Below are 25370 nucleotides of genomic sequence, written 5' to 3'. Positions count from 1 at the left end.
CATTCCTCCTGCCTTTCTTGGACGGTTCTTCTTATTTTCTGGCAGACATGATGGTGCAATATTAAAGACAAGGATAAGGAAAGGCCATTTTTCCCATCAAGCTTGTCCGGCTCTTCTAGTTAATTCAGCTGAATGTTCATTGGCACCTTGAACTCCTCTAATGCTTCAAATTCCTCCACATTATCTGGTAGAGTATTCCAAACATATACTGTATCAACTTTTTTGAGTGAAGATTTTTTTTCCAAGAACCATTTTGAATTTGCTTATCACCTTGAAGTAATACTCTGGATTCATTAATCCACTTCACTCAGTAACCCCTTTCATTTCACTTAAGTGCATTCATTTAAGACTGTAGAGTGTGACTTTTCCTCATCTTTCCTTATAGCTCAGTACCTTTACACTTAAAGCTCATTACTTGCCTTCTATGTGGACTCATCCAGTTTTGCCTCAGATTGAATTATCTATGGTAGGGATTGCATCGAGGGATAACGTTGTGCATGCGCATCCTTACCTTCAGGACCTTCCGCCAATCCTGAAACATTCCCTCTGCGTGTTCCCCTGCCCATCTGATCAATGCTGAGCTTTTGGTCCATACTTAGAGAACATTGCAAACAGAAGCAGCAGTAGGCCAATTGACTGCTTGAGCCTGCTCAACCATTCAGCTAGACCATGGTTGATCTAAGTCAACACCATTTTCTGGTACTATCTCCATATTCCTTGATATCCTGAATATCTAGAAGTCTGTGAATCTCCTTCATGGATACAGTCAATGACTGAATCTCCAAAGTCCCCTCAGATTCAGAATTCCGAAGATTCATCACCCTCTGAAGAAATTCTTCCTCATCTCAGTCCTAAATGGCCTACCTCTGGCCTACCTGTATCCCTTAATTCAAGACTCCCCACCCAGGGCAAACATGCTTCCTGTACCTACCTTGTTGGGTGAAGTAAGAATTTTGAATGCTTCAATGAGATCACCTCTCATTCTTCTAAACTCTGGAGAATACAAGGTCACCAGGCTCCTCAACCTCTCTACATATGACAATCCCACCATCCCCAGGAAACAGTCTGATGAACCTTTGTTTCACTTCCTCTTTGACAAGAATATTGTTTCTTTGGGTAAGGAGACCAAAACTGTACACAATATTTCAGCTGTGGTCTATATATCTTCTTAATCTCTCACCATTTAAGCAATACTCTATGTTTCTGTTTTTCCTCCCAAAGTGGATAACTTCACATTTTTCCGCATTATATTCCACATAATTCCACCATTTTGAGAATGAATTTCTCACCATTCTTCTCATCATCTGCACCTTTCAAAATCTTCAATTCATCTGAGCTTCAGCCTTCTTTGTGATCTTAAGCCCCTTCAGGGATTCAATCCATCTCACATGAATGACCTTTTGTGTTGACCTGTACCGTCTGATTCTGGATTACTGCATTTCCACTTCTCCCATTATCAGAGGTTAATGATATGGCCTCTGCTTGCTCTGTGACATTGTCTCTGGCTTGTTGCCTCTGTTTCTCTTTCTGTCTTGAAATGGCCCAATAAACCTTACCTGTTTTCTCTCCATTTTTCATTTCCCCCGATTTGAGTTCTTTTATTGAATTAAGAGGGTTGATAAGGGTGATGTGGTTGATGATGTGTGTATATATAAACTTTCAAAGACCTTCGGTTAAGTATAATCTAATTGATTTATTGAAAACATTCAAGCCCATATGGTTAAAGGGAGAGTGACAGTGTGGATACAAATTTGAATAGGAAACAAAAAGCAGAGATTAGTGTTTAATGGTTGATTGAAGGGAAGCATACAGTGTTTTCCCCAGAGGTCAGTTTTGAACCCACTATTTTTGATACACAGAAATGACCTGGACTTAGACCATAAGACATAGGAGCGGAAGTAAGGCCATTCGGCCCATCGAGTCCACTCCACCATTCAATCATGGTTGATTTCAACTCCATTTACCCGCTCTCTCCCCATAGCCCTTAATTCCTCGAGAAATCAAGAATTTATCAATTTCTGTCTTGAAGACACTCAACGTCTCGGCCTCCACAGCCCTCTGTGGCAATGAATTCCACAGACCTACCACCCTCTGGCTGAAGAAATTTCTCCTCATCTCTGTTCTAAAGTGACTCCCTTTTATTCTAAGGCTGTGCCCCCGCGTCTTAGTCTCCCCTGCTAATGGAAACAACTTCCCTACGTCCATCCTATCTAAGCCGTTCATTATCTTGTAAGTTTCTATTAGATCTCCCCTCAACCTCCTAAACTCCAATGAATATAATCCCACGATCCTCAGACGTTCATCGTATGTCAGGCCTACCATTCCTGGGATCATCCGTGTGAATCTCCGCTGGACCCGCTCCAGTGCCAGTGTGTCCTTCCTGAGGTGTGGGGCCCAAAATTGCTCACAATACTCCAAATGGGGCCTAACCAGAGCTTTATAAAGCCTCAGAAGTACATCCCTGCTTTTGTATTCCAAGCCTCTTGAGATAAATGACAACATTACATTTGCTTTCTTAATTACGGACTCAACCTGCAAGTTTACCTTTAGAGAATCCTGGACTAGGACTCCCAAGTCCCTTTGCACTTTAGCATTATGAATTTTGTCACCGTTTAGAAAATAGTCCATGCCTCTATTCTTTTTTCCAAAGTGCAAGACCTCGCACTTGCCCACGTTGAATTTCATCAGCCACTTCTTGGACCACTTTCCTAAACTGTCTAAATCTTTCTGCAGCCTCCCCGCCTCCTCAATACTACCTGCCCCTCCACCTATCTTTGTATCATCGGCAAACTTGGCCAGAATGCCCCCAGTCCCGTCATCTAGATCGTTAATATATAAAGAGAACAGCTGTGTCCCCAACACTGAACCCTGCGGGACACCACTTGTCACCGGTTGCCATTCTGAGAAAGAACCTTTTATCCCAACTCTCTGCCTTCTGTCTGACAGCCAATCGTCAATCCATGTTAGTACCTTGCCTCGAATACCATGGGCCCTTATTTTACTCAGCAGTCTCCCGTGAGGCACCTTGTCAAAGGCCTTTTGGAAGTCAAGATAGATAACATCCATTGGCTCTCCTTGGTCTAACTTATTTGTTATCTCTTCAAAGAACTCTAACAGGTTTGTCAGGCACGACCTCCCCTTACTAAATCCACGCTGACTTGTCCTAATCCGACCCTGCACTTCCAAGAATTTAGAAATCTCATCCTTAACGACGGATTCTAGAATTTTGCCAACAACTGAGGTTAGGCTAATTGGCCTATAATTTTCCATCTTTTTTCTTGTTCCCTTCTTGAACAGTGGGGTTACAACAGCGATTTTCCAATCCTCTGGGACTTTCCCTGACTCCAGTGACTTTTGAAAGATCATAACTAACGCCTCCACTATTTCTTCAGCTATCTCCTTTAGAACTCTCGGATGTAGCCCATCTGGGCCCGGAGATTTATCAATTTTCAGACCTTTTAGTTTCTCTAGCACTTTCTCCTTTGTGATGGCAACCATATTCAACTCTGCCCCCTGACTTTCCTGAATTGTTGGGATATTACTCATGTCTTCTACCGTGAAGACTGACGCAAAGTACTTATTAAGTTCCTCAGCTATTTCCTTGTCTCCCATCACTAGATTACCAGCGTCATTTTGGAGCGGCCCAATGTCTACTTTTGCCTCCCGTTTGTTTTTAATGTATTGAAAGAAACTTTTACTATCATTCCTAATGTTACTGGCTAGCCTACCTTCATATTTGATCCTCTCCTTCCTTATTTCTCTCTTTGTTATCCTCTGTTTGTTTTTATAGCCTTCCCAATCTTCTGACTTCCCACTACTCTTTGCCACATTATAGGCTCTCTCTTTTGCCTTGATGCATTCCCTGACTTCCTTTGTCAGCCATGGCTGCCTAATCCCCCCTCTGATAACCTTTCTTTTGTTTGGGATGAACCTCTGCACTGTGTCCTCAATTACTCCCAGAAACTCCTGCCATTGCTGTTCTACTGTCTTTCCCACTAGGCTCTGCTTCCAGTCGATTTTTGTCAGTTCCTCCCTCATGCGCCTGTAATTACCTTTATTTAACTGTAGAACCTTCACATCTGATTCTGCCTTCCTTCTTTCAAATTGCAGACTGAATTCTTGAGTACAAAGGGCATGATTCCAAAGTTTGCAGATGGCACAGAACTCGAGAAATAGAATAAATGTTAAGAGGGTAGTGACAAACTTAAGGAGGATATAAACAGAGCAGTGGAATGGGCAGATACAGGGCAGATAATGGAATGGTTATCGTGTCTGCCTGTCCTGTAGAGAAGACACAGATTCTTGCTGCATTAGAGATTCTGAGCAGAATTGATTTTTATTCTGATAGTCCTCTTAAGTAATGTTTGAACAGTCTTCTCGAGGTTGCCAAGTTCCGAAATCTCTATCTGCCCAAACTGCAGTGTTCCTGCAGGCCTTGTCCAGGATGCATAGCGGCAACAGCTGGAGATTTAATGCAGAGAACTGTGAAGGAATTCATTTCAATAGGAGGAATGAAGAGAAGCAATGAAAACTGAAATGTATGACTTCTATTGGAGACCTGGGGATTTACGTCTGTAAATCTTTGAAGCCGGCAGCATAAATGAAATGGCTTAAAAATGGACAGAATGTTGCCTCTATAAACTGAGGCAAACGGTACAAAAGCAAGGAGGCTATGCTAAACCTTTATAAAACACCAGCTAGGCCCCAGATGGCGTAATGTGCCTAGTTCTGGGCACTCCACTTTAGGAAGGATGTCAAGGCCTTAGAGAGGATGCAAAGAAGATTTGGGAGAAGTGTACCAGATTTGGAAAAAACTATATAGATGTTGGGGGTATTCTCCTTAGAACAGAGAAGGTTGAGGGGAGATTTAATAAAAGTGTTCAAACTACTGAAGGTTTTTTTGGTGAAGTAAATGGTTTCCAGTGGCAGAAGTATTGATGACCATAGGATGTAGGGTTAAGGTAATTGGCAAATGAAACTGAGGTGAGATGAAGAGAATTTCTTTTGTATTACTGAAAAAAATATTTTTTTGTTGAAGCTTTTCATTTTGAACTCATGATGACAATTCACAATGTGAGGGAAAGCAACAAATTAGACTGTATGAGAGGAGAGTGCTGATTGGATGGTAAGAGGATACTGATTGATAGAGGTGTTGCTATGGAGATACACCAGTTGACGGTGACTGACAATTGTAAGTAAATAATTGCATAGCTTAACAAATCTCTGAGGAAAGAAATTTCTCCTTTTCTCATACTTAACTGGCTGACCCTTGATTCTGAGACTATGAGCATTAGTTCTGGAATCTAACCGGAGGAAACAAACGATCCACACAAACCCTTCAAGAATTTTATACATTTCAGTGAGGTCACCTGTCCTAACCTGCAGGGAATACAGATCCATTCTGTTTAATTTCTCCTCATATAGCCCTCTGGCCTGAGGAATGAACCTAGTGATCTTTCATTGCGGCCCCTCTATGGCTTGTATATCCTCTCCCCCTTGGGTAAGGAGACCAAAACGGTGTGCAGTACTCCAGTGTGATCTCACCAAAGCCCTATATCATGCGAGCAAATGTTCCTTACTTTTGTAGTCGTGCTACCTTGCAATAAAGGCTAACACATCATTTGCTTTCCTAAGTGCTTGGTGTACCTGTACATTAATTTCTGAAGCCAACTGCTGAAGACAGCTTTAAAACCCCAAGAGCTTGCTCTCTCTTTCACTTGGACTGGCCCTCACTGCTGAGCTCATTGTGCTTCCGGCTGTAGGGAGCCTGTTGTTTCAGCGATCCTGTTGACACCATTGCCACTCTTTCAGTGAGGAGACTGGTACTGTTTCCCTCCCAGCCCTGCTCTCCACCCACACTCAAAAAGCAGACAAACAAAGGCACACTCACAGCCTCTTGAAGAAATTGGAATTGTTGAGATTTTTCCAGATGCATATCTATTTTGGGGATCCTGTTCAGATGGAGCTTCCTGATAAAGGGGTTTATGTTGTTTGCTTTGTTGATTGCCTTGGTTACTGCTCATAATTTGTGAACTTCCTTGTTGCTTTTACAGTTCAATAGCAGTATCTCTGAGTCAGTCCTCCCCTTCTCCACCCCAGTATGTTTCCCTTCACCACACCACCCCTCCCAATCTCCTCCATCAAGCTATGCAAACATGTTCCTCATCACTTTTACAGGATTTCTACCCTAACGGTTCATGTGCCTTTCAAACAAAGTGAGTCGCAGAGTTGTGTTGGACAAACCAGACTGGATGCAGATTTCCCCTTGTACTGAGCTAGAGTTACATGTGAACATTATCAATTTGTGGGATACAGAAGGGCGCCTCTGTCAATGAAGTTTCATCATAACAGTAATCAGCACCTTTAGCAGAGTAAGGGGTAAGGGAGGAATTAAAAGTCAATGCAATGTAGTAGAAACCTTGTGGCTACAACATTACCCCTACTGTATAGCTGCTTTGGGTAAACATTTTATATCAGGATTTATAATGGAATAATTGTATATAAACTTCTTGTTTGTCATGCTGAAATTGCAGACTTCTGGCTACCAGAAGGTTGTCCTCTTTACTCCCTCGTCCCAGTCTCTGCCTTGCACAAATGGGGTTGTCAACTCTGGTTAAATGTATGAATATGTTCCTGGAGGATTCATCATATGATCTGCCTTCAGCTGTTTCCTCATAGTCCTGTAGTTGGCAAAGCTGTAAGCGACTTTTAAAATTGTATTTCGAATCTTCATGCATTTCCAGCTCTCCTGGTCCCTGGTCCCAATTCCAAAGGTGTGCTGCCTAAATTTAAACTGTAAATGAGGTCCTGGCTCTGTTCTGCTACTCTGCTGGACCAGTATGACATTTGCCTACCAAGTATGCCTGCTGCTGGCAACTTGAGGATATGGTCCACCTATGGTGTGCTTCCTGCATGCACAGCACGGTGGCTGCTGTGGCTTAACAACCAAACCTGTGTTGTCTCGGTCCTGCTGGTCTCCCCAGCATTAGAAACACACTGCTTAATTGCAGATTGTGAGCCTGAGGGAACTGGGATCAACTGGAACCTCAGTGAGATCTGAGAGTAATGAGGAGGGGAGGTAGAGAAACACACACACCGAGGGACTGAGAAAGAGCAAGACACTGGGAGAGGGATGGATGGAGAAACACAAATTGGGGAGAGAGAGAGTGAAAAACATTAACCCTATTTCTCTCTCAATAGATGCTGTCTGACCTGCTGAACATGTCCATCATTTTCTGTTTTTTTTATATTGAGTCTTTCCTCTTGTACACCTTTTATGTATCCTGTAAATCAAAATGAATAGTGCTGCAGGAGATTATTGAATAATTAATTTCATTAGTTTGACGCTGACTCTGTTGGAGTAAGAGAGGTGGTATCGTGTGGGGGAGCAGCAATGCAAGACTGTTCGCTGATTGTTGTCTTCTCTCTAACAGGCCTGCATCGACGAAAACCTGGACATGGTCACTTTCCTGCTGGAACATGGGGCGAATGTTAACCAGCCTGACAATGAAGGCTGGACAGCTTTACATGCAGCAGCTTCCTGTGGGTTCATGGAGATCACACGGTGAGTGTGGATACAGCAAGTGCATTGAAACTGATACATTCTCATTGTTACACCGTCAGGGGGCCTTTGAGCACCTTTCCAGAATGAGCATTCAGTTAACCTCATGTCTCCCAGTATTCAACTTCGGCTCATAAACCCCAAGACCAAATAAGCAATAGTTGGCTAGTAGCTTCAAAAACTCCAAAACAAGGAACTGCTTTGAAAGTGCAGTGTGACTACATACTTGTAATGTTTGCTGTAGATGTCCGAATGTTCCTTCACTCATATTGTAAGCATAAAAAACCAGAAGTATTGTAATAGAAAGAAATTCAAGGTGCACCATTAATTTTCTCATTGTCTGGAGGCATGGCTCTCAGTAAAAGAAGAATGACTTTGGGCACTCTTTGATGCGTTTCCAATACCTTCAAATCTTCATTTGATATTGATTACAGTTTTTGTTTTAGCTAACCAAAAAGAAACTTAATCAATTCTGTTCAAAACCACTGTTTGTCATTACGGAATGAATTTTTTTAATATTTCAAAAGGCTGCCTCCAGGAATAGTGTTTATCTGCTTTAAACATTAAAGGGTAATTTAATGTAATCTGTTTCTCCTCTCTCATTGTCGCACAAAGTCTCATACCCAAGTTTATGTCCTGTAAATTAAAACAATGGAACATTGCTTCCAGCCACGTCTGAGGATTCCTGTAAATTCCATTTATAGTAGTAATAGCGCAGGATTTGAGCCAGGTCTCCACATGACAGCATTAACTGGGTACATGGATGTGTCCACCAAAGCAATTTGGATTTACCACTGACTTGTTACCCTGTAGACAACAATAACGAGAATGCTTGCCCGAACCTCCCACCATAGGGTTACAGGAATGTGCAGAACTAGAAAGATCACTGTAAAACTATCTATAGTTCCCAAGTTTGAAAATACCCATTACTATTTCATCTCTCCTCCTCTTGGTCACTTTATCTGTCAGATATCTCTCCCGCTCCCTCTTCAATCTGCCCGCACTGTTCACCTTCACTGTCTCCTTGAATGTATGTTCACTTAACCCCTTTGTGTAAAGTAGCTAAATTTAAATTAACTAATCACCTTGCCTCTTTTGAGCTTTTTTTAGATTTTGTACAACCAAATATTATTAGGAATCAACTTATGTATATCTCTTAGAATATTAGATACCTAAATGAAGTCAGATCTGAGCCATCGTACGTCAGCATATTGAGAGAATGGTTAGCAAAGAATATGGAATCTTGAGTTTCATAAGTAGAGCAATTGCGTACAGAAGTTATGTGAAACAGCACAGCACGGTGGCACAATGGCTAACATTGCTGCTTCACCACGCCAGGGACCCGAGCTCAACTCCGGCCTTGAGGAGATTGTACATTCACCCCATGTCTGCCTGGGTTTCCTCCCACCGTCCAAAGAAGTGTGGGTTAGGTGGATTGGCTATGCCAAATTGTCCCTTAATGTCAGGGGATTAGCAAGGTAAATATGTGGGGTTACGGAGATAGGTGAGATTGTTGTTGGTGCAGGCTTGATGGGCCGAATGGCCTCCTCCTGCACTGTGGGATTCTATGATTCTGCATAAATGCTGGTTAGGCCAGAAGTAGAAGATTGTATCCAGTTCTGGTCACCACAACTTTGGAAGTATATGAGGGTCTTTAGAGGGTATAGAGGAGAGTTATCAAAATAGTTTCAGGAATGGAGGACTTTAGCTTCAAGGTAAGTTTGGAGAAGTTGGCTTCTTTCTGGATCTTTGAGAAGATAGTAAGAAGTCTCACAACACCAGGTTAAAGTCCAACAGGTTTATTTGGTAGCAAATACCATAAGCTTTTGGAGCACTGCTCCTTCGTCAGATGGAGTGGAAATGTGCTCTCAAACAGTGCACTGTCTGTGCACTGTTTGAGAGCACATTTCCACTCCTTCTGACCAAGGAGCAGTGCTCCAAAAGCTTATGGTATTTGCTACCAAATAAACCTGTTGGACTTTAACCTGGTGTTGTGAGACTTCTTACTGCATTTACCCCAGTCTAACGCCGGCATCTCCACATCTTTGAGAAGATAACAGACCCAGGAGATAGATGGCACTTAGCAGAGATTCAAGTAGATGAATGCAAACGTATTAAGACTGATGAAGAGGAATAAACAATGGGAGTATTAAATTAAGCCAGACAAATTCTGAACACTTGCTCAGTGGGTGATCCTGGCAGTGGAAAGGGTGCCAAGGTGGACAACTAAATAAATTAGTCAGCTAAACTATGAAACAAGAATGGGGAAAAGGATGTCATAGAGTTAAAGCCTTTCCACTGCATAGATCAGCCACTGAGCAAGGGTTCAGAATTTTTCACAATAACCCAGGTGGTCAGACCAAATTAATTATCACTTCTTGGGACTTACTGTCCATCAGTCTTATTACTTTTGCATTGATCTACTTGAACCTCTTCTAAGTGCCATCTATTTCCTGGGTCTGTTATCTTCTCAAAGAGCTAGGTTTGTCATAAACTTTCTTCCCACTGACCCCCCCACATTGAGCCATATTTTTTGAAGTGTTTTATTACCCCCCCCCCTCAGGAAATTATCAAATATTTGCCTTTTACAGTTGTCTAGTGCACCAGCCTGTAGGTCAGGCAGTTATGCTTTTGCTTCTCTTTATAAATTACTGTTTTATTCATACTTTTCTAATCCTTTAGCATTGCCGTGTTGTGGTTGCTTTCTAACCATACCTCTTGTCCTATGTTGCAATTGTGGGGTTTTATAAGATTGTTACGCTTCATAGAATCCCTACAGTGCAGAAGGAGGCCATTCGGTCCATCAGGTCCGTACTGACCACAATCCCACCCAGGCCCTATTGCCGTAACCCCACACATTTACCCCTGACACTAAAGGTCAATTTAGCATGGCCAATCAACTTAACCCGCACATCTTTTGACTGTGGGAGGAAACCCATGCAGACATGGGGAGAAAGTGCAAACTCCACACAGGCAGTGTCCTGAGGCCGGAATTGAGCCCGGGTCCCTGGCGCTGTGAGGCAGCAGTGCTAACCACTGTGCTACCGTGCTGTTTCTGAACTTTGTCTTTAGTTTCGGGTAAAATGAAAGGGTTCACATGCCCTGGTCAGCAGTTTGCTTGTTAGAAACTCAGGGTGACATGACTTAAAGGGAGGCCCAGATTGTTCTTCTGGGAAGAAGGTGTAAGGTGTTAATATTTGGAGACAATGACAGCAACATCTAGTCTCTAAAGTCCAACAAAGGTGTCGAGAATGTCTTGTTGTAAACAATCATGCTTTAAACTGTCCAATTATTTCCAAGAAAGAAGAGAGTTTGGCTCGAAAGGATATTTAATTAGCATTTCTACATGGATACATGACCTATGTGATTCATATTGCAATGGGGATGAGCTTTGAGTGGGGAGGTTCAGAAAATCCTGAAACTCTCAGACACAGCTAGTCTGCCAGTCTCCAGGAGAGAGAGCAGTTGGAGGCCAAAAACCTGTATACTTCACTGTGCAGGAATGCGAGTGGGAACTTGTGTCTGTATTGAAAAGACAAAATTCATGAAGATTTAAATGAGAGTGGAAGATTCACCTAGCATTATCTATAGGGAGGAATCTCCAGGAAAAAACCCTCATTGTGAAAAATGGTTCTGGGGTTAAAAGTTTCCAGACTGGAAAAGGGATAAAATGATAGTCAACCCTCAGGAGAGAAGAATCACTTTAGATTGGGTTTGGGAAAATCCAATGGCTACTTAAAAAACAATGTAAAGTGTAATTATGAAGCTGTATCCTCTGATGGTCCTCATCGCTATCCGCATTTGGATAGCGATGAGGATACAGCAGGATATAGATCAGTTGGAGACTTGGGCGGAGAGATGGCAGATGGAGTTTAATCTGGACAAATGTGAGGCAATGCATTTTGGAAGGCCTAATACAGATAGGAAATATACAGTAAATGGCAGAACCCTTAAGAGTGTTAATAGGCAAAGGAATCTGGGTGTACAGGTACGCAGGTCACTGAAAGTGGCAATGCAGGTGGAGAAGGTAGTCAAGAAGGCATATGCATGCTTGGGACACTGAGTTTAAAAATTGGCAAGTCATGTTGCAGCTTTATAGAACCTTAGTTAAGCTGCACTTGGAATATAGTGTTCAATTCTGGTCGCCACATTACCAGAAGGATGTGGAGGCTTTGGAGAGGGTACAGAAAAGATTTACCAGGATGTTGCCTGGTATGGAGGGCATTAGTTATGAGGAGAGGTTGGTGAAACTTGGTTTGTTCTCACTGGAACGACGGAGATTGAGGGGCGACCTGATAGAAGTCTACAAGATTATGAGAGGCATGGACAGAGTGGATAGTCAGAAGCTTTTTTCCAGGGTGGAAGAGTCAATTACTAGGGGGCACAGGTTTAAAGTGCGAGGGGCAATGTTGAAAGGAGATGTACAGGGCAGATTTTTTACACACGGGGTGGTAGATGCCTGGAACTCGTTGCCGGGGAAGGTAGTGGAAGTGGATATGGTAGTAACTTTTAAGGGGCGTCTTGACAAATACATGAATAGGATGGAAAATAGAGGGATATTATCCCTGGAAGGGTAGGGGGTTTTAGTTAAGTTGGGCAGTATGGTCGGTACAGACTTGGAGGGCCAAAAGGGCCTGTTGCTGTGCTGTAATTTGCTTTGTTCTTTGATCTTCTTTTCAGTTGTATTAAAAGTCAAAGGGGGAATTCAGTTCTGTGGATTAAAGCAGAAGTTTCATAGAATCATAGAAACCCTACAGTGCAGAAGGAGGCCATTCGGCCCATCAAGTCTGCACCGACCACAATCTCACCCAGGCCCTACCCCCACATATTTTACCTGCTAATCCCTCTAATCTACGCATCTCTGGACTCTAAGGGGCAATTTTTAACCTGGCCAATCAACCTAACCCGCACATCTTTGGACTGTGAGAGGAAACCGGAGCACCCGGAGGAAACCCACGCAGACACGAGGAGAATGTGCAAACTCCGCACAGACAGTGACCCGAGCCGGGAATCGAACCTGGGACCCTGGAGCTGTGAAGCAGCAGTGCTAACCACTGTGCTACCGTGCCGTTCCTTCAAATATATTGTTTAGTCAATCATACTTCTGGTTTATTACAGTAAATGTCTTCAATTGTGATCTCTTGTAGCGCTATCTTCTCAGCTATTAACTGGAAGTTTGAATTTCTTTTTAAAAAGTTAACGGTCTCTACAGAGATCGTAATGAGGATCTGGCTGCGATTCACTCCTGCCCTCCCCCTTCAACCTGATCTAAACTCTGCAATGGCTGCTGTATTGGGCATCTTCCCTATTGCCTCTGCAGATGGATGTCTGTTAGTGAGGAGCAGTGATGCTTCACAGCTTTTGAATCCTGCAATTGCATCCATCACAAGAACAGAATCTAACTGGAATAACAGAATCTCAAAGATGCAGCTCTCCCACAGCAATATATCTGGTGCTCTTTTTATTACTGCCACCTGGAGCTGACGTCACTTCGATATATTTTGAAAGAAAGTTCAGATACGTCAGCCTTTGTGGTTTTCAGCCTGACATCAATATTAAGCTCTTTGAATGCTGTGGCCTCAGTGAAGTGCAAGAACTGTGCCCAGTAAAGAGGGAACTGATAGTGTCAGAACCTTGTAAAAAATCACCTGCTGTCAGAACCTCGGTCAATAGGTGGGGATGTATTTGGGATTCTCTTTCCTTGGGAATGTTGAGTTGAAATGTCGGAGCAGCCGTTCTGTGATGTCAATTATTTGGCAGTAAAATCTAAGATCCAGCTAAACCTTTTCACCCTTCCATTCTTAACATTCCAAAGCCAATGCTCAGAATGGACCGGGCAAACCCAAATCCATTCCTTGCTTGCTCCAAAACTCAAATTCAAAATCTAATTGAATCCAATTTAAGGTCCCCTAAGTGAGACAAACAAGATCCGAGCTGATAAGATAAGGCATTCCACCCCATCTTGGACTTGATCTGGCACGGTGGCACAGTGGTTAGCACTGCTGCCTCTCAGCGCCAGGGAGCCGGGTTCCCAGCTTGGGTCACTGTCTGTGTGGAGTTTGCACGATCTCCCCCTGTCTGCGTGGGTTTCCTCTGGGTGCTCCGGTTTCCTCCCACAGTCGAAAGATGTGCAGGTTAGGTGAATTGGCCATTCTAAATGTTCTTAGTGTCAGCAGACTAGCTAGGGTAAATGCATGGGGTTATGGGGGTAGGGCCTGAGTGGGATTGTGGTCGGTGCAGACTCGATGGGCCGAATGGCCTCCTCCTGCACTGTAGGATTCTGTGATTCTATGATCACTTAACAGCAGCTTAGCCAAGCTCTCAGAAAGCTGGTTTGTGACCAGTATGTGATGTGACTGAACCCAGCCAAAGTTTAGTTCAAGCCAAACCCAGGGAAATGCCCGGAGTTTAGGCAGGAGGTTAGCTGTTAACCTGTTGATTCTGAACGTGCCTGCTTTCTCCTCATTTAGGTATCTAATTAAACAGCGAGCCAATGTTGCTGCTGTGAACAGTGAGGGGGAGCTTCCAGTTGACATTGCCCAGGGCGAAGCTATGGAGAAGCTGCTGAAGGAGGTCATTAAAAAGCAAGGTAAGAGCCCTGACTAACCAGGCAACTCTGTTGTGAAATGTTATCACTTTACACTTAAAAGTATTTAAAAAGATATATCTAAGTGAACTTGGAAGCACACACTCCCAACCAGAGGGTAAAAGATTGACTTTCAAACTGACTGATGTCAAAAAACAATAAAAGTTCTTCAGAACCAATGCAGTAGAATGTTATAGCGATAATTTCAAATATTAAGAATCATTCCAAAGTAACGGGTTGATTAATTGTGTGAATAAAATGGGAAAAGATGCTGATCTCACCAGGACATTGATGTCAAACAGGGAAAATGGCAGCCATCTTTCTTTTCCACAAATTTATTGTCATTACTGTGTTTCCTTAATCAATTTCCTCCTTTTACCTCTTAAAAACACATCCCTGTTGGATGTGGTTTCATGAGGGTGACTGTCCTTTAGTAACTTGACCTTGTAACCAAGTCCATTTGTGAGCCTTGAGAGTGAATGTTAGTGAGACTTCAGTTGTACAAAGACATCACTGAGTCTTCTCCAGTCCTCACTCAACTTGGCAGTTGAGCAGTTTTTCCCTCCTCAAGTCAAGGTTGTTGAGTCCTTGTTAGCATCCCCATGACCAACATTGCCCAGATCAGGTGTTCAACACGAGCTCAGGATTGAAACCAGAACTTTCTGTGGTCTGTTTGACTCAGCCACTCAAAGTTTTATACCAGCCGAGATCTCAGGCGAGCAGTCAATTGGCATTCATCCAAATCCTCGCTGCTGTTGCATTCAGCCACTGTTCCAAGCTGCACCTTGTCCCCCTCGGTACACCCTGATGATTCTCGCCTGGAAAATCACAAATCCAGACAGCATCTTCAATAAAACCAGTCCTGGGCAAGTCAACTCACAGTTTCTCAATGATAGTGATGACTGGATGCCTCTGACTCAAGGAGCAGCTACACGTAAAGTGAATGAGTGAATGAAAGAAAGAAAAATGTTGGCATCAATATAAATCTTTTACTTTCTGTGCCTTTTCAGAGTGCTTTGTACACAGTGAATAAATGTAAAGCTCAGTTGAATGTTTTGGTAGCTAAAATAGTGACCTGAGAATTTCTAACTGTATTGATTTCTGGTGGTGCTGAGCTGAGTGTCTCAGCAATAAGCATCAATATGTGGATCTCTACTGTGTCACTGTTCCTCTTCACCTAATACCCATTCTCCAGACTTTGTTCATTTTTGGTGGCTCCCTCATATAATATTGTGAATTAAAATCTCTAACTTGAGAGTTCTGCCAATTCTTCTTTTCTCTATAGCTGGTTAAGTATGATGGAAATATTAATCACCTTTCGTAACAATTTGTTAATTAACACTTCTGGCAGTTTGGAAGAGTTGCACCCTTTCGCCTATGGGTTTGCAGACCTAACATTTACCATGCACATTTAAGCCCCAATTAATACTCATCATCTGAATACAGGCAACATGGTGGCACAGTGGTTAGCACAACTGACTCACAGCGCCAGGGACCCAGGTTCAATTCCGGCCTCGGGTCACTATCTGTGTGAAGTTTGCACTTTCTCCCTGTATCTGCATGGGTTTCCTCCGGATGCTCCGGTTTCCTCCCACAATCCAAAGATGTATGGGTTAGGTTGATTCACCATGCTAAATTGAACCTAGTGTCAGGAAGATTAGCAGGGTAAATGTGTGGGATTGCGGGAATGGGGCCTGGGTGGGATTGTGGTCGGTACAGACGCAATGGGCCAAATGGCCTCTTTCTGTACTGTAGGGATTCCATGATTTTATGAATATAAAGTCTATCCAGTTGATGTACAGTTGACATCATGGCTGGGTTGAATGTGATTGAACATATGCTACCCTGCATCTCCATTTCTACCAAATGCAGCACATTATTTAAGCACAAGCCAGTGAGGAGTGAACTTCACGTGTGTTAATGGTATGTTAATCATATTGTTAGCATACATGGATAAAGGGCATTGTTTGATTAAGTACTTTGAGTACACCTAAATAGGGGTAGTACATTCACTACCAAGTGGCCCTGGAGAGGGAATACACTGTGACCACTGGCATACTTCAGGCCTTCCGTGACTGATGGGTGCAGTGGGGGCTGGGGTGCATCATCAACCCTGGGACTTCCATTTTCCTTTAATGGTTTACGTTTCCTTTTGACGTTTTATTTGTGTTACAGTGCCCCACCAGGGGTTGTACCACCCATGTCATTTTTGTTTAAGTTATTGATTATTGTTTTCTTAAAATAGTATGAATAAGAGTTGGGCAGCAGAGAAGCTTTGTTGACTCCAGAACCTCATTTTGATTAATTTATTTACTTGTTCATTTACCCTCAAGGTACTCAAGAGTATAAATAAGGGTTGGGCTGGAGTGCTTCATCAGCCCTCACAATGTCATCTTTATTAAGTTTGATAAGTTTCCTTTAATTTTTTATTACAGTGTCTCTTTAAGGAGTTATTACTTTAATTTGTTAATTGCGTTTTCCCTTTGATAATTTATTTATTGATACAAAAGATTATAGTTAGGGGATAGCTGGACACTGGACCTGAGAGAGGAGAGCTGCGAGTCTGAACAAAGTCAATAAACTCTCTCAATAAGGGACAGCTCTGTGTCTTGCTTTCAACTGCACCAACCATCTTGGATCCTGTTAACATCGAACAACACGTGATTGACAGCACGTCATTCACTCAGCTCCTGAAAAAAGCACTGGACTTGGTCAGAATCACTGTTTACTGTGAATGCAGAATCCAATGGAGCAGCGAAAAGTTAGCCAGGCTATTAGCATAACTTCAAAAAAATACTTATTTCACAATAACATGGTTAAATTTACCAGTCGAGTTGTATTTTCTGCCTTTTTCACTGCTTTCATTAGAGGCCTGGGCTTGATCACAATATTTTCTTTTCCACCCATTGAACACCCATGGCTATATACAGCCATCGTTGTTTGAACATGCACAGTGTGCCCAATCTCCCAGTATGAATCCGTACCATTTAGTCCGCTGAGCTGCTGAAATGTTTCTTCAGTTGCTGGAAGGCACTGTTCTTCAAAATTATTTGGAAAAGGATCCTGGGAGACAAAATGAAAATGCTTTTTAAGGAAATGTTTATATTAGATGTTTATTTAAAAAATATACAGAGACTGTGTGTAGCATACGTATGGGTCCTGAGATTCCTAACTAAGAGAATAGGTTGTCCTCATGACAAACATTTTGTAATAATTGATTTGCGTTCTATAAATTTCAGAAAGCACCTTAGAGTGAGACACCGTGTATTTCCCATGCTGGCGATTTCACTTTTCAGAAAGGAGAGTTGACTTTTTTTAAGCAGAGAATAAACTTTTGTCCCCTGTGTTTCGTTGGCTGTTATAAAATGTAAAACTCTTGTTCCTGACACCTGTGAGAGAAAGATCGATGGTTAGAAAATGTAAGTATTTCTAATTACTGACACCCGAGACACCCAGGATGAGAATGCATGAATGAGCAATAGGCAAACAATGACTTCCATCATCTTGTATTGAGTTTTTTTATTCTCCAGGGAGAGGTACCAAGTGAGAGAGCCTCTGGGCACTTGACGTGCGAGAGGGGAGTGGAGATTAACGGTGAAGTGGAATGATGGAATGGTGAGGTTTTAGGGGTGGAGCAGTAGTTCAAAGATAGCAGTAGCAATGGAAGTGAGTAGCTATCACGCTGGAGGGAGCGGTAGTCAGGGAGGGAGTAATGCTGTGGTGAAAGGACACAATGAGTGTGAGGGACCTCATGGAAGCAGAAGAAATGGAGGATGTGAACATGAATGGAGCTAGCTGCAGGCCACATTTTCTGAGCAGAATTCCGCCAGAAAATGCCGTCTTTGATCATTGATGCCCCCAACCCAAACAATAGTTAAAAAGAAAATGAAAACACAGAGGGTAAAAGCAGATTAGGACAGAGGAACGAATGAAGTCCCGAGGCGAATGAAGCAGATGAGAAGAGAATGTGGCAGAAACGAAAGAGGTGAAATAATGTCAGGAGCAGCAAAATAAAGAGATAGGCAAGAGAAAAAAAAACTTTGACTTGTCTCGTGTGTTACGTCATTGGAGATCCTCCAGTGGCTATTGTGATTAAAGTAGCAGAAGGTGGGAAAGCCCCTCTGCAGTTTGACAATCCCAACCATGCAACACCTACCTCCCCACCTCCACCTACCTCCCCCCCCCACCGCCCCTTACCTTCCCCCTCTCTCTCTCTCTCCCCCCCCCCCCCCCCCCCCCCCCCCCCCTTCTCTCTCTCTCTCTCTCCACCCCCACCCAAAAAAAACAGAAATTTAGACTGGCTGACTTTCTTTTATGTAGAGTCTTTCACAACTTCAGACCATCTCAAAGCACATTACAGAAGATGAATCGTAGTCACTGTTGCATTGTAAGAAATACACACAAACAGAATTGAGTTAATACCAGTTAATCTGTTCTAATATTGGCTGTGGGATAAATTTAAAGTTTATTTATTAGTCACAAGTAGGCTTACATTAACACTGCAATGAAGTTACTGTGAAAATCTCCGATATTATCCAAAACACTGACTCTTTGAATTGTCCACCTATAGAGAACAGAATGGGCTTTGATTTAGGGCCGAATGTTCGCTGCTGAGACTGGTGCGCAGCTGAGAAACTTCACGATTTGGGAGAAACTTCCCTGAATGGTCTGATTTTCCTTTCAGGGGGGTGAGGTGGAGTTGGTGATGGATACCAACTGGAGTCAGGTCCTGTACCCCCAGAAAATGTGTGGAGGCAACCTCAGGGACTGCCAGATTCTGAGGTGGGCTATTTAAAAGGCCTTGGAGCTTTATCTCAGTCCTAATGAAAAGAGCAAAGCCCTCAACCTCACATCCCCTCACCATCCATATGAATTCGTATGAACTAAATGCCACTGCCCATAGTTTGTCGTACTCTCTACACTTCTTAGGCAGTTCCTCGAAATTGAGGATCACTTGCTTCTGCACTAAAAATGAGTTCTCAGGTGACTATGCGACCTGTCCGATATGGAACCTGTGGGATCTCTGTCACAGGTGGGCAGATAGTGGTTGGAGGAGTGAGTGGGTGGGTGGGGTGCCTGGGTTGCCATGGGCTCTTTCACTGTCACGCTCGGCTTCAGCTTGCTCTTGGCAATGACATTTGATATTTTTAGCTCCTACCCAGATGCTTTTCCTGCCCCTTAGGCGGTCTTGGGCCTGGGTTTCTTAGGTATCAGCGAGGACCTCATTTTAAGGGGTGGAAGATGCCTGTGCGTGAGTTCTTCTAACATGGGGTGGCTGTTGCACAGCAGCCACCTCATGGAGCAAGGCCTCGGTCCAGTGGCAAAGGGGTCCAAGGTGACTGGAGACCAGGCTCCATTATTTGGGCCTAGGACGTAACAAGCGCTCATACTCCTACTGTTCTTCTTTATCCTTCCCACAGGATTGTTATCCCTGGGATTCATAAAGTGCAGTGGCGGCGTCATGAGGGTGGCACTGGCCTCTCGCTATTGATGATTGCGCTGCGCCTCTCTTGCTGTGAATGGTCCTGCTGCTCCTCTCTCATTCTTCTAGGTGGTGATTCTTGTCCTCTTTTCATTCGTAGATGTCATGTATTTGGATCTCCAAATGGCGTTTGATAAGATTCCACATAAAAGGTTACTGCATAAGATAAGCACTCGCAAGTTTAGGGATGATATATATTAGCACTGATAGAGGATTGGCTAACTAACTGGAAACAAAGTGTTGGAACTAATGGATCATTTTCAATTTGGCAAACTGTAACTGTGGTCTCAGCATGAACCCTTATGCAGCAGTCTTTCTGCGTTCCTCAGAGTCATAGAATAGTTATGACAAAAAAGAGGCAATTCAGCCCATCAGGTCCGCACTTCTTAGGTAGTCCTACTCCCTTGTCTTTTTCCTCTAACCTTGAAAATGTATCTATTATCCAATTCTCTTGCAACAGCCAGATCCTCAGGCACTGCATTCCAGATCCTAAACACTCAATGTGTAAGAAAAGTATTCCCTCCTGTAGCATTTGGTTCTTTTGCCAAATCACCCTAAATCTGTGCCCCTCAAGGCTGTATGCTAACCTATGCCCCTCTAGCTACCCTTCATGGGCACGCATACCCTCCATGCCAACATTTGCCACATTACGCCAACCCATGACTCCCCCACTTATCCACATCACCCTTTATACCCAATGGCAACTTTGAGCCAACTCATGACACTCCCACCGACCACACTTTGCCCTTACATCCTCCATGCCAACTCACCCAGTATCCACAATGTGCAGATCTTAGAAGCCATGTTGAGATAAAATAAAAGCTCTATTACAGATATTGCTATTTTTTTTTAAAAGTCTAATACTTCATAATTCCTTCAAGCACTTAATCCCTTCTGGAAACAAACATTTGTTTTCAAAGTGCCACATTAAAGACAGCTGATTCCTTTCCAACCACTTAGAGCTGTCAATCAAACTCTGATAACAATAGGTTGTGGAAGTAGTTAAGCAGCACTAACCCTATCATGATAACGCTCAGGCTTATATCAACGAGGATGTGTTGAAATTGTGTGCACCAATTTTGTTTTATCAACTCGGAGTACCAGCATTGTGTCACAGTTTATGCTATTTTTTGAATGTTGATGCTACCCACTGGTGGGCCTCTGTTAAACCAAAAGGTGTCTTATTTTCAAATCAGATACATTATTTTAAGCTGTTCAGTCACCATTGCAAAGTTAAGGTCTCATTTTTATGCTTGTCATCCAGTCAGTAGAACTGAGGGAACAAGTGCATTAAGAAAATGTTGTTGAAGGGGAAGTCGATCAAATTGCAAATGAAGAGAATTATTCTTCCCACCTATTTGAATATGGACAGCTATTCCTCAACTATTTAAAGAGTGTGATCACTTGCTTCATAAATGGAGAGATTCATTCACCCACAATCATTACTTTTGACTCTCTAATATTTTTAAATGATTCTCTCACAAACTCGAACCATGAATCAGCCATGAAAACAATGATTGTCTGATGGAAAAATAACTGATCACTAGGACATAGAACCATAGAAAATTACAGCTCAGAAACAGGCCTTTTGGCCCTTCTTGTCTGTGCCGAACCATTTTTTGCCTAGTCCCACTGACCTGCACTTGGACCATATCCTTCCACACCCCTCTCATCCATGAACCCATCCAAGTTTTTCTTAAATGTTAAAAGCATTTACCACTTTATCCAGCAGCTCATTCCACACTCCCACCACTCTCTGCGTGAAGAAGCCCCCCCTAATATTTCCTTTAAACTTTTCTCCTTTCACCCTTAACCCATGCCCTCTGGTTTTTTTCTCCCCTAGCCTCAGCGGAAAAAGCCTGCTTGCAGTCACTCTATCTATACCCATCAAAATCTTATACACCTCTATCAAATCTCCCCTCAATCTTCTACGCTCCAGGGAATAAAGTCCCAACCTATTTAATCTCTCTCTGTAACTCAGCTTCTCAAGTCCCGGCAACATCCTTGTGAACCTTCTCTGCACTCTTTCCACCTTATTTACATCCTTCCTGTAACTAGGTGACCAAAACTGTACACAATACTCCAAATTCGGGCTCACCAATGCCTTATATAACCTTACCATAACACTCCAACTTTTATACTCGATACTCCGATTTATAAAGGCCGATGTACCAAAGGCACTCTTTACGACCCTATCCACCTGTGACGTCACTTTTAGGGAATTCTGTACCTGTATTCCCAGATCCCTCTGTTCAACTGCACTCTTCAGAGTCCTACCATTTACCCTGTACGTTCTACTTTGGTTTGTCCTTCCAAAGTGCAATATCTCACACTTGTCTGCGTTAAATTCCATTTGCCATTTTTCAACCCATTTTTCTAGTTGGTCCAAATCCCTCTGCAAGCTTTGAAAACCTTCCTCACTGTCCACTACACCTCCAATCTTTGTATCATCAGCAAACTTGCTGATCCAATTTACCACATTATCATACAGATCATTGATATAGATGACAAACAACAATGGACCCAACACCGATCCCTGCGGCACACCACTAGTCACAGGCCTCCACTCAGAGAAGCAATCCTCCACAACCACTCTCTGGCTTCTTCCGTTGAGCCAGTGTCTAATCCAATTTACTACCTCCCCATGTATACCTAGCGACTGAACCTTCCTAACTAACCTCCCATGAGGGACCTTGTCAAAGGCCTTGCTGAAATCCAGGTAGACAACATCCACCGCCTTCCCTTCATCCACTTTCCTGGTAACCTCCTCGAAAAACTCTAATAGATTGGTCAAACATGACCTACCATGCACAAAGCCATGTTGACTCTCCCTAATAAGTCCCTGTCTATCCAAATATTTGTAGATCCTATCCCTTATCACACCTTCCAATAACGTGCCCACCACCGACGTCATCTTACTGGCCTATAATTTCCCGGATTTCTTTTGGAACCTTTTTTAAACAACGGAACAACATGAGCCACCCTCCAATCATCCGGCACCTCCCCCGTGAAGACTGACATTTTAAATATGTCTGCCAGGGCCCCTGCAAGTTCAACACTAGCTTCCCTCAAGGTTCATGGGAATACCCTGTCCGGTCCTGGGGATTTATCCACTCTGATTTGCCTCAAGACAGCGAGCACCTCCTCCCCTTTAATCTGTAAAGGTTCCATAACCTCCCTACCTGTTTGCCCTATTTCCGTAGACTCCATGCCCGTTTCCTCAGTAAATACGGATGCAAAAAAACCATTTAGTATCTCCCCCATCTCTTTTGGTTCCATACACAGTCTCTACCACTCTGGTCTTCAAGAGGACCAATTTTATCCCTCACTATCCTTTTGCTCCTAACATACCTATAGAAGCTCTTTGGATTTTCCTTCACTCTGTCTGCCAAAGCAACCTCATGTCTTCTTTTAGCCCTCCTGATTTCCCTCTTAAGTAGCTTCTCACACTTTTTATACTCCTCAAGCATCTGATCTGTTCCTTGCTGCCTGTACATTTCATACAATTCTCTCTTCCTCTTAATCAGTGTTACAATCTCCCTCGAGAACCAAGGTTCCTTATTCCTATTTACTTTGCCTTTAACCCTGACAGGAACATACAAACTCTGCACTCTCAAAATTTCTCCTTTGAAGGTCTCCCACTTTCCATTTACATCCTTACCAGAGAACAGCCTGTGCCAATCCACACTTCCCAGATCCCTTCTCATTTCTTCAAATTTGGCCTTTTTCCAGTTCAGAACTTCAACCCGAGGACCAGATCTATCCTTATCCACGATCAGGTTGAAACTAATGGCATTATGATCACTGGATCCAAAGTGTTCCCTCACACTCACATCCATCACCTGCCGTAACTCATTTCCCAATAGGAGATCCAATATCGTATCCTCTCTAGTTGGCACCTCTATATACTGATGTAGAAAATTCTCCTGAACACATTTTACAAACTCTACCCCGTCTAAACCTTTAACAGTATGTGAGTCCCAATCTATATGTGGAAAATTAAAATCCCCTACTATCACAACTTTGTGTTTCTTGCAGTTGTCAGCTATCTCTCCGCTGATTTGCTCCTCCAATTCTCGCTGACTATTGGGTGGTCTATAATACAACCTCATTAATGTGGTCATACCTTTCCTGTTTCTCAGCTCCACACATAGGGCCTCTGTAGACAAGCTCCCTAATCTATCCTGCCTGAGTACCGCTGTAACATTTTCCCTGACCAACAATGCCACCCCCCCACCTTTTATCCCTCTGCCTCTATCCCGCCTGAAACATTGGAACCCTGGAACATTAAGCTGCCAGTCCTGCCCCTCCTGTAGCCAAGTTTCACTAATGCTATAATGTCATATTTCCATGTGTCTATCCACGCCTTCAGCTCATCTGCCTTCCCCACAATAATCTTGGCATTGAAATAGACACACCTCAAAAGATTATTTCCACCACACTCTACCCTTCCATTTGTGATTTTGCTTGAACTAACCTGTCTTTTTACCCCTGCTCCACTATCTGCTCTGGCACTCTGGTTCCCACCCCCCTGCAAATCTAGTTTAAACGCTCCCCAATAACACTAGCAAATCTCCCTGCAAGTATATTGGTCCCCTTGTAGTTTAGGTGTAACCCGTCTCTCTAGTACAGGTCCCACCTGCCCCAGAAGAGGTCCCAATGATCCAAGAATTGGAAACCCTGCCCCCTGCACCAGTTCCTCAGCCACGTGTTCATCCGCCCAAGCATCCTACTCCTGCCCTCACTGGCATGTGGCTCAGGTAGCAATCCTGAGATTACTACCCTCGGGGTCCTGCTTTTTAACTTCCTTCCAAGTTCTTTGTACTCACTCTTTAGGACCTCCTCACTCTTCCTTCCCACGTCATTTGTACCGATGTGCACCACGACATCTGGCTGATCACCTTCCCACTTTAGAATGCTGCGCACGCGATCAGAGACATCGCTGACCTTGGCACCTGGGAGGCAACAAACCATGCGGGAGTCTCTGTCCCGACCACAGAACCTCCTGTCCGTACCTCTGACCATTGAGTCCCCTATCACTACTGCTCTCCTCTTCTTCATCCCACCCTTTTGCGCTGTAGAACCAGACTCAGTATCAGAGTTCCGGCTGTCGCAGCTTGTCCCAGGTAAAGCATCTCCCACAACAGTATCCAATTCAGTATACCTGCTCTGCCTGTCCTTTCACATTGTCATTTCCTCTCCTTACAATAACCCAAATTCCTGTTCTCTGCTGCTTAGGTGTAACTATCTCCCTAAAGCTACTGTCTATATACTTCTCATTCTCCCGAATTAGATGGAGGTCATCAAGCTCCTTCTCCAGTTCCCTAACACATTTTGCTAGCAGCTGCTACATGTGATATGACATGGCAGTGGAGCAATGGTATTGTCACAGGACTAGTAATCCAGACCCAGGGTAATGCTCTGGGGACCTGGGTTCGAATCCCACTATGGCAGATGGTGAAATAAAAATCTGGTATTAAAGTCTAATGTTGATCATGAAACCATTGTCGATTGTTGTAAAAACCCATCTGGTTCACTAATGTGCTTCAGGGAAGAAAATCTGTCGTCCTTACCTGGTTTGGCCTACATGTGACTCCAGATCCACAGCAATGTGGGTGGTTCTTGAATGCCCAGCCAGTGACACTCACATCCCAGCAACAAATTTGTTAAAAATGTGAGGTTCTGCTGTATGGAACAGCGTCAATAAATCTGAGCAGACCTGGCAATATCTTCATCAATAA

The 25370-nt window shown here is 43.3% G+C and overlaps 1 protein-coding gene across 10 annotated transcripts in view; it reads left to right on the top strand.

Annotated features, from left to right (window-relative positions):
- Positions 1 to 25370, top strand: part of LOC144498795 (protein phosphatase 1 regulatory subunit 12A-like) — a 191654-nt gene that overhangs the window by 69251 nt on the left and 97033 nt on the right. For all 10 annotated transcript variants that reach the window (XR_013498754.1, XM_078220474.1, XM_078220480.1 and 7 more), the window contains exons 2-3: positions 7434 to 7564; positions 14032 to 14150. Coding sequence is in view for 9 of the 10 variants with exons in the window: in XM_078220474.1 (XP_078076600.1) it covers positions 7434 to 7564; positions 14032 to 14150 (250 nt within the window). In the remaining variant the exon portion in view is untranslated. The remainder of the gene's footprint in view (positions 1 to 7433; positions 7565 to 14031; positions 14151 to 25370) is intronic.

Source organism: Mustelus asterias, chromosome 9, assembly GCF_964213995.1.
Source record: "Mustelus asterias chromosome 9, sMusAst1.hap1.1, whole genome shotgun sequence".
Taxonomy (NCBI): domain Eukaryota; kingdom Metazoa; phylum Chordata; class Chondrichthyes; order Carcharhiniformes; family Triakidae; genus Mustelus; species Mustelus asterias.
This window is presented reverse-complemented; position numbering and strand designations above follow the sequence as displayed.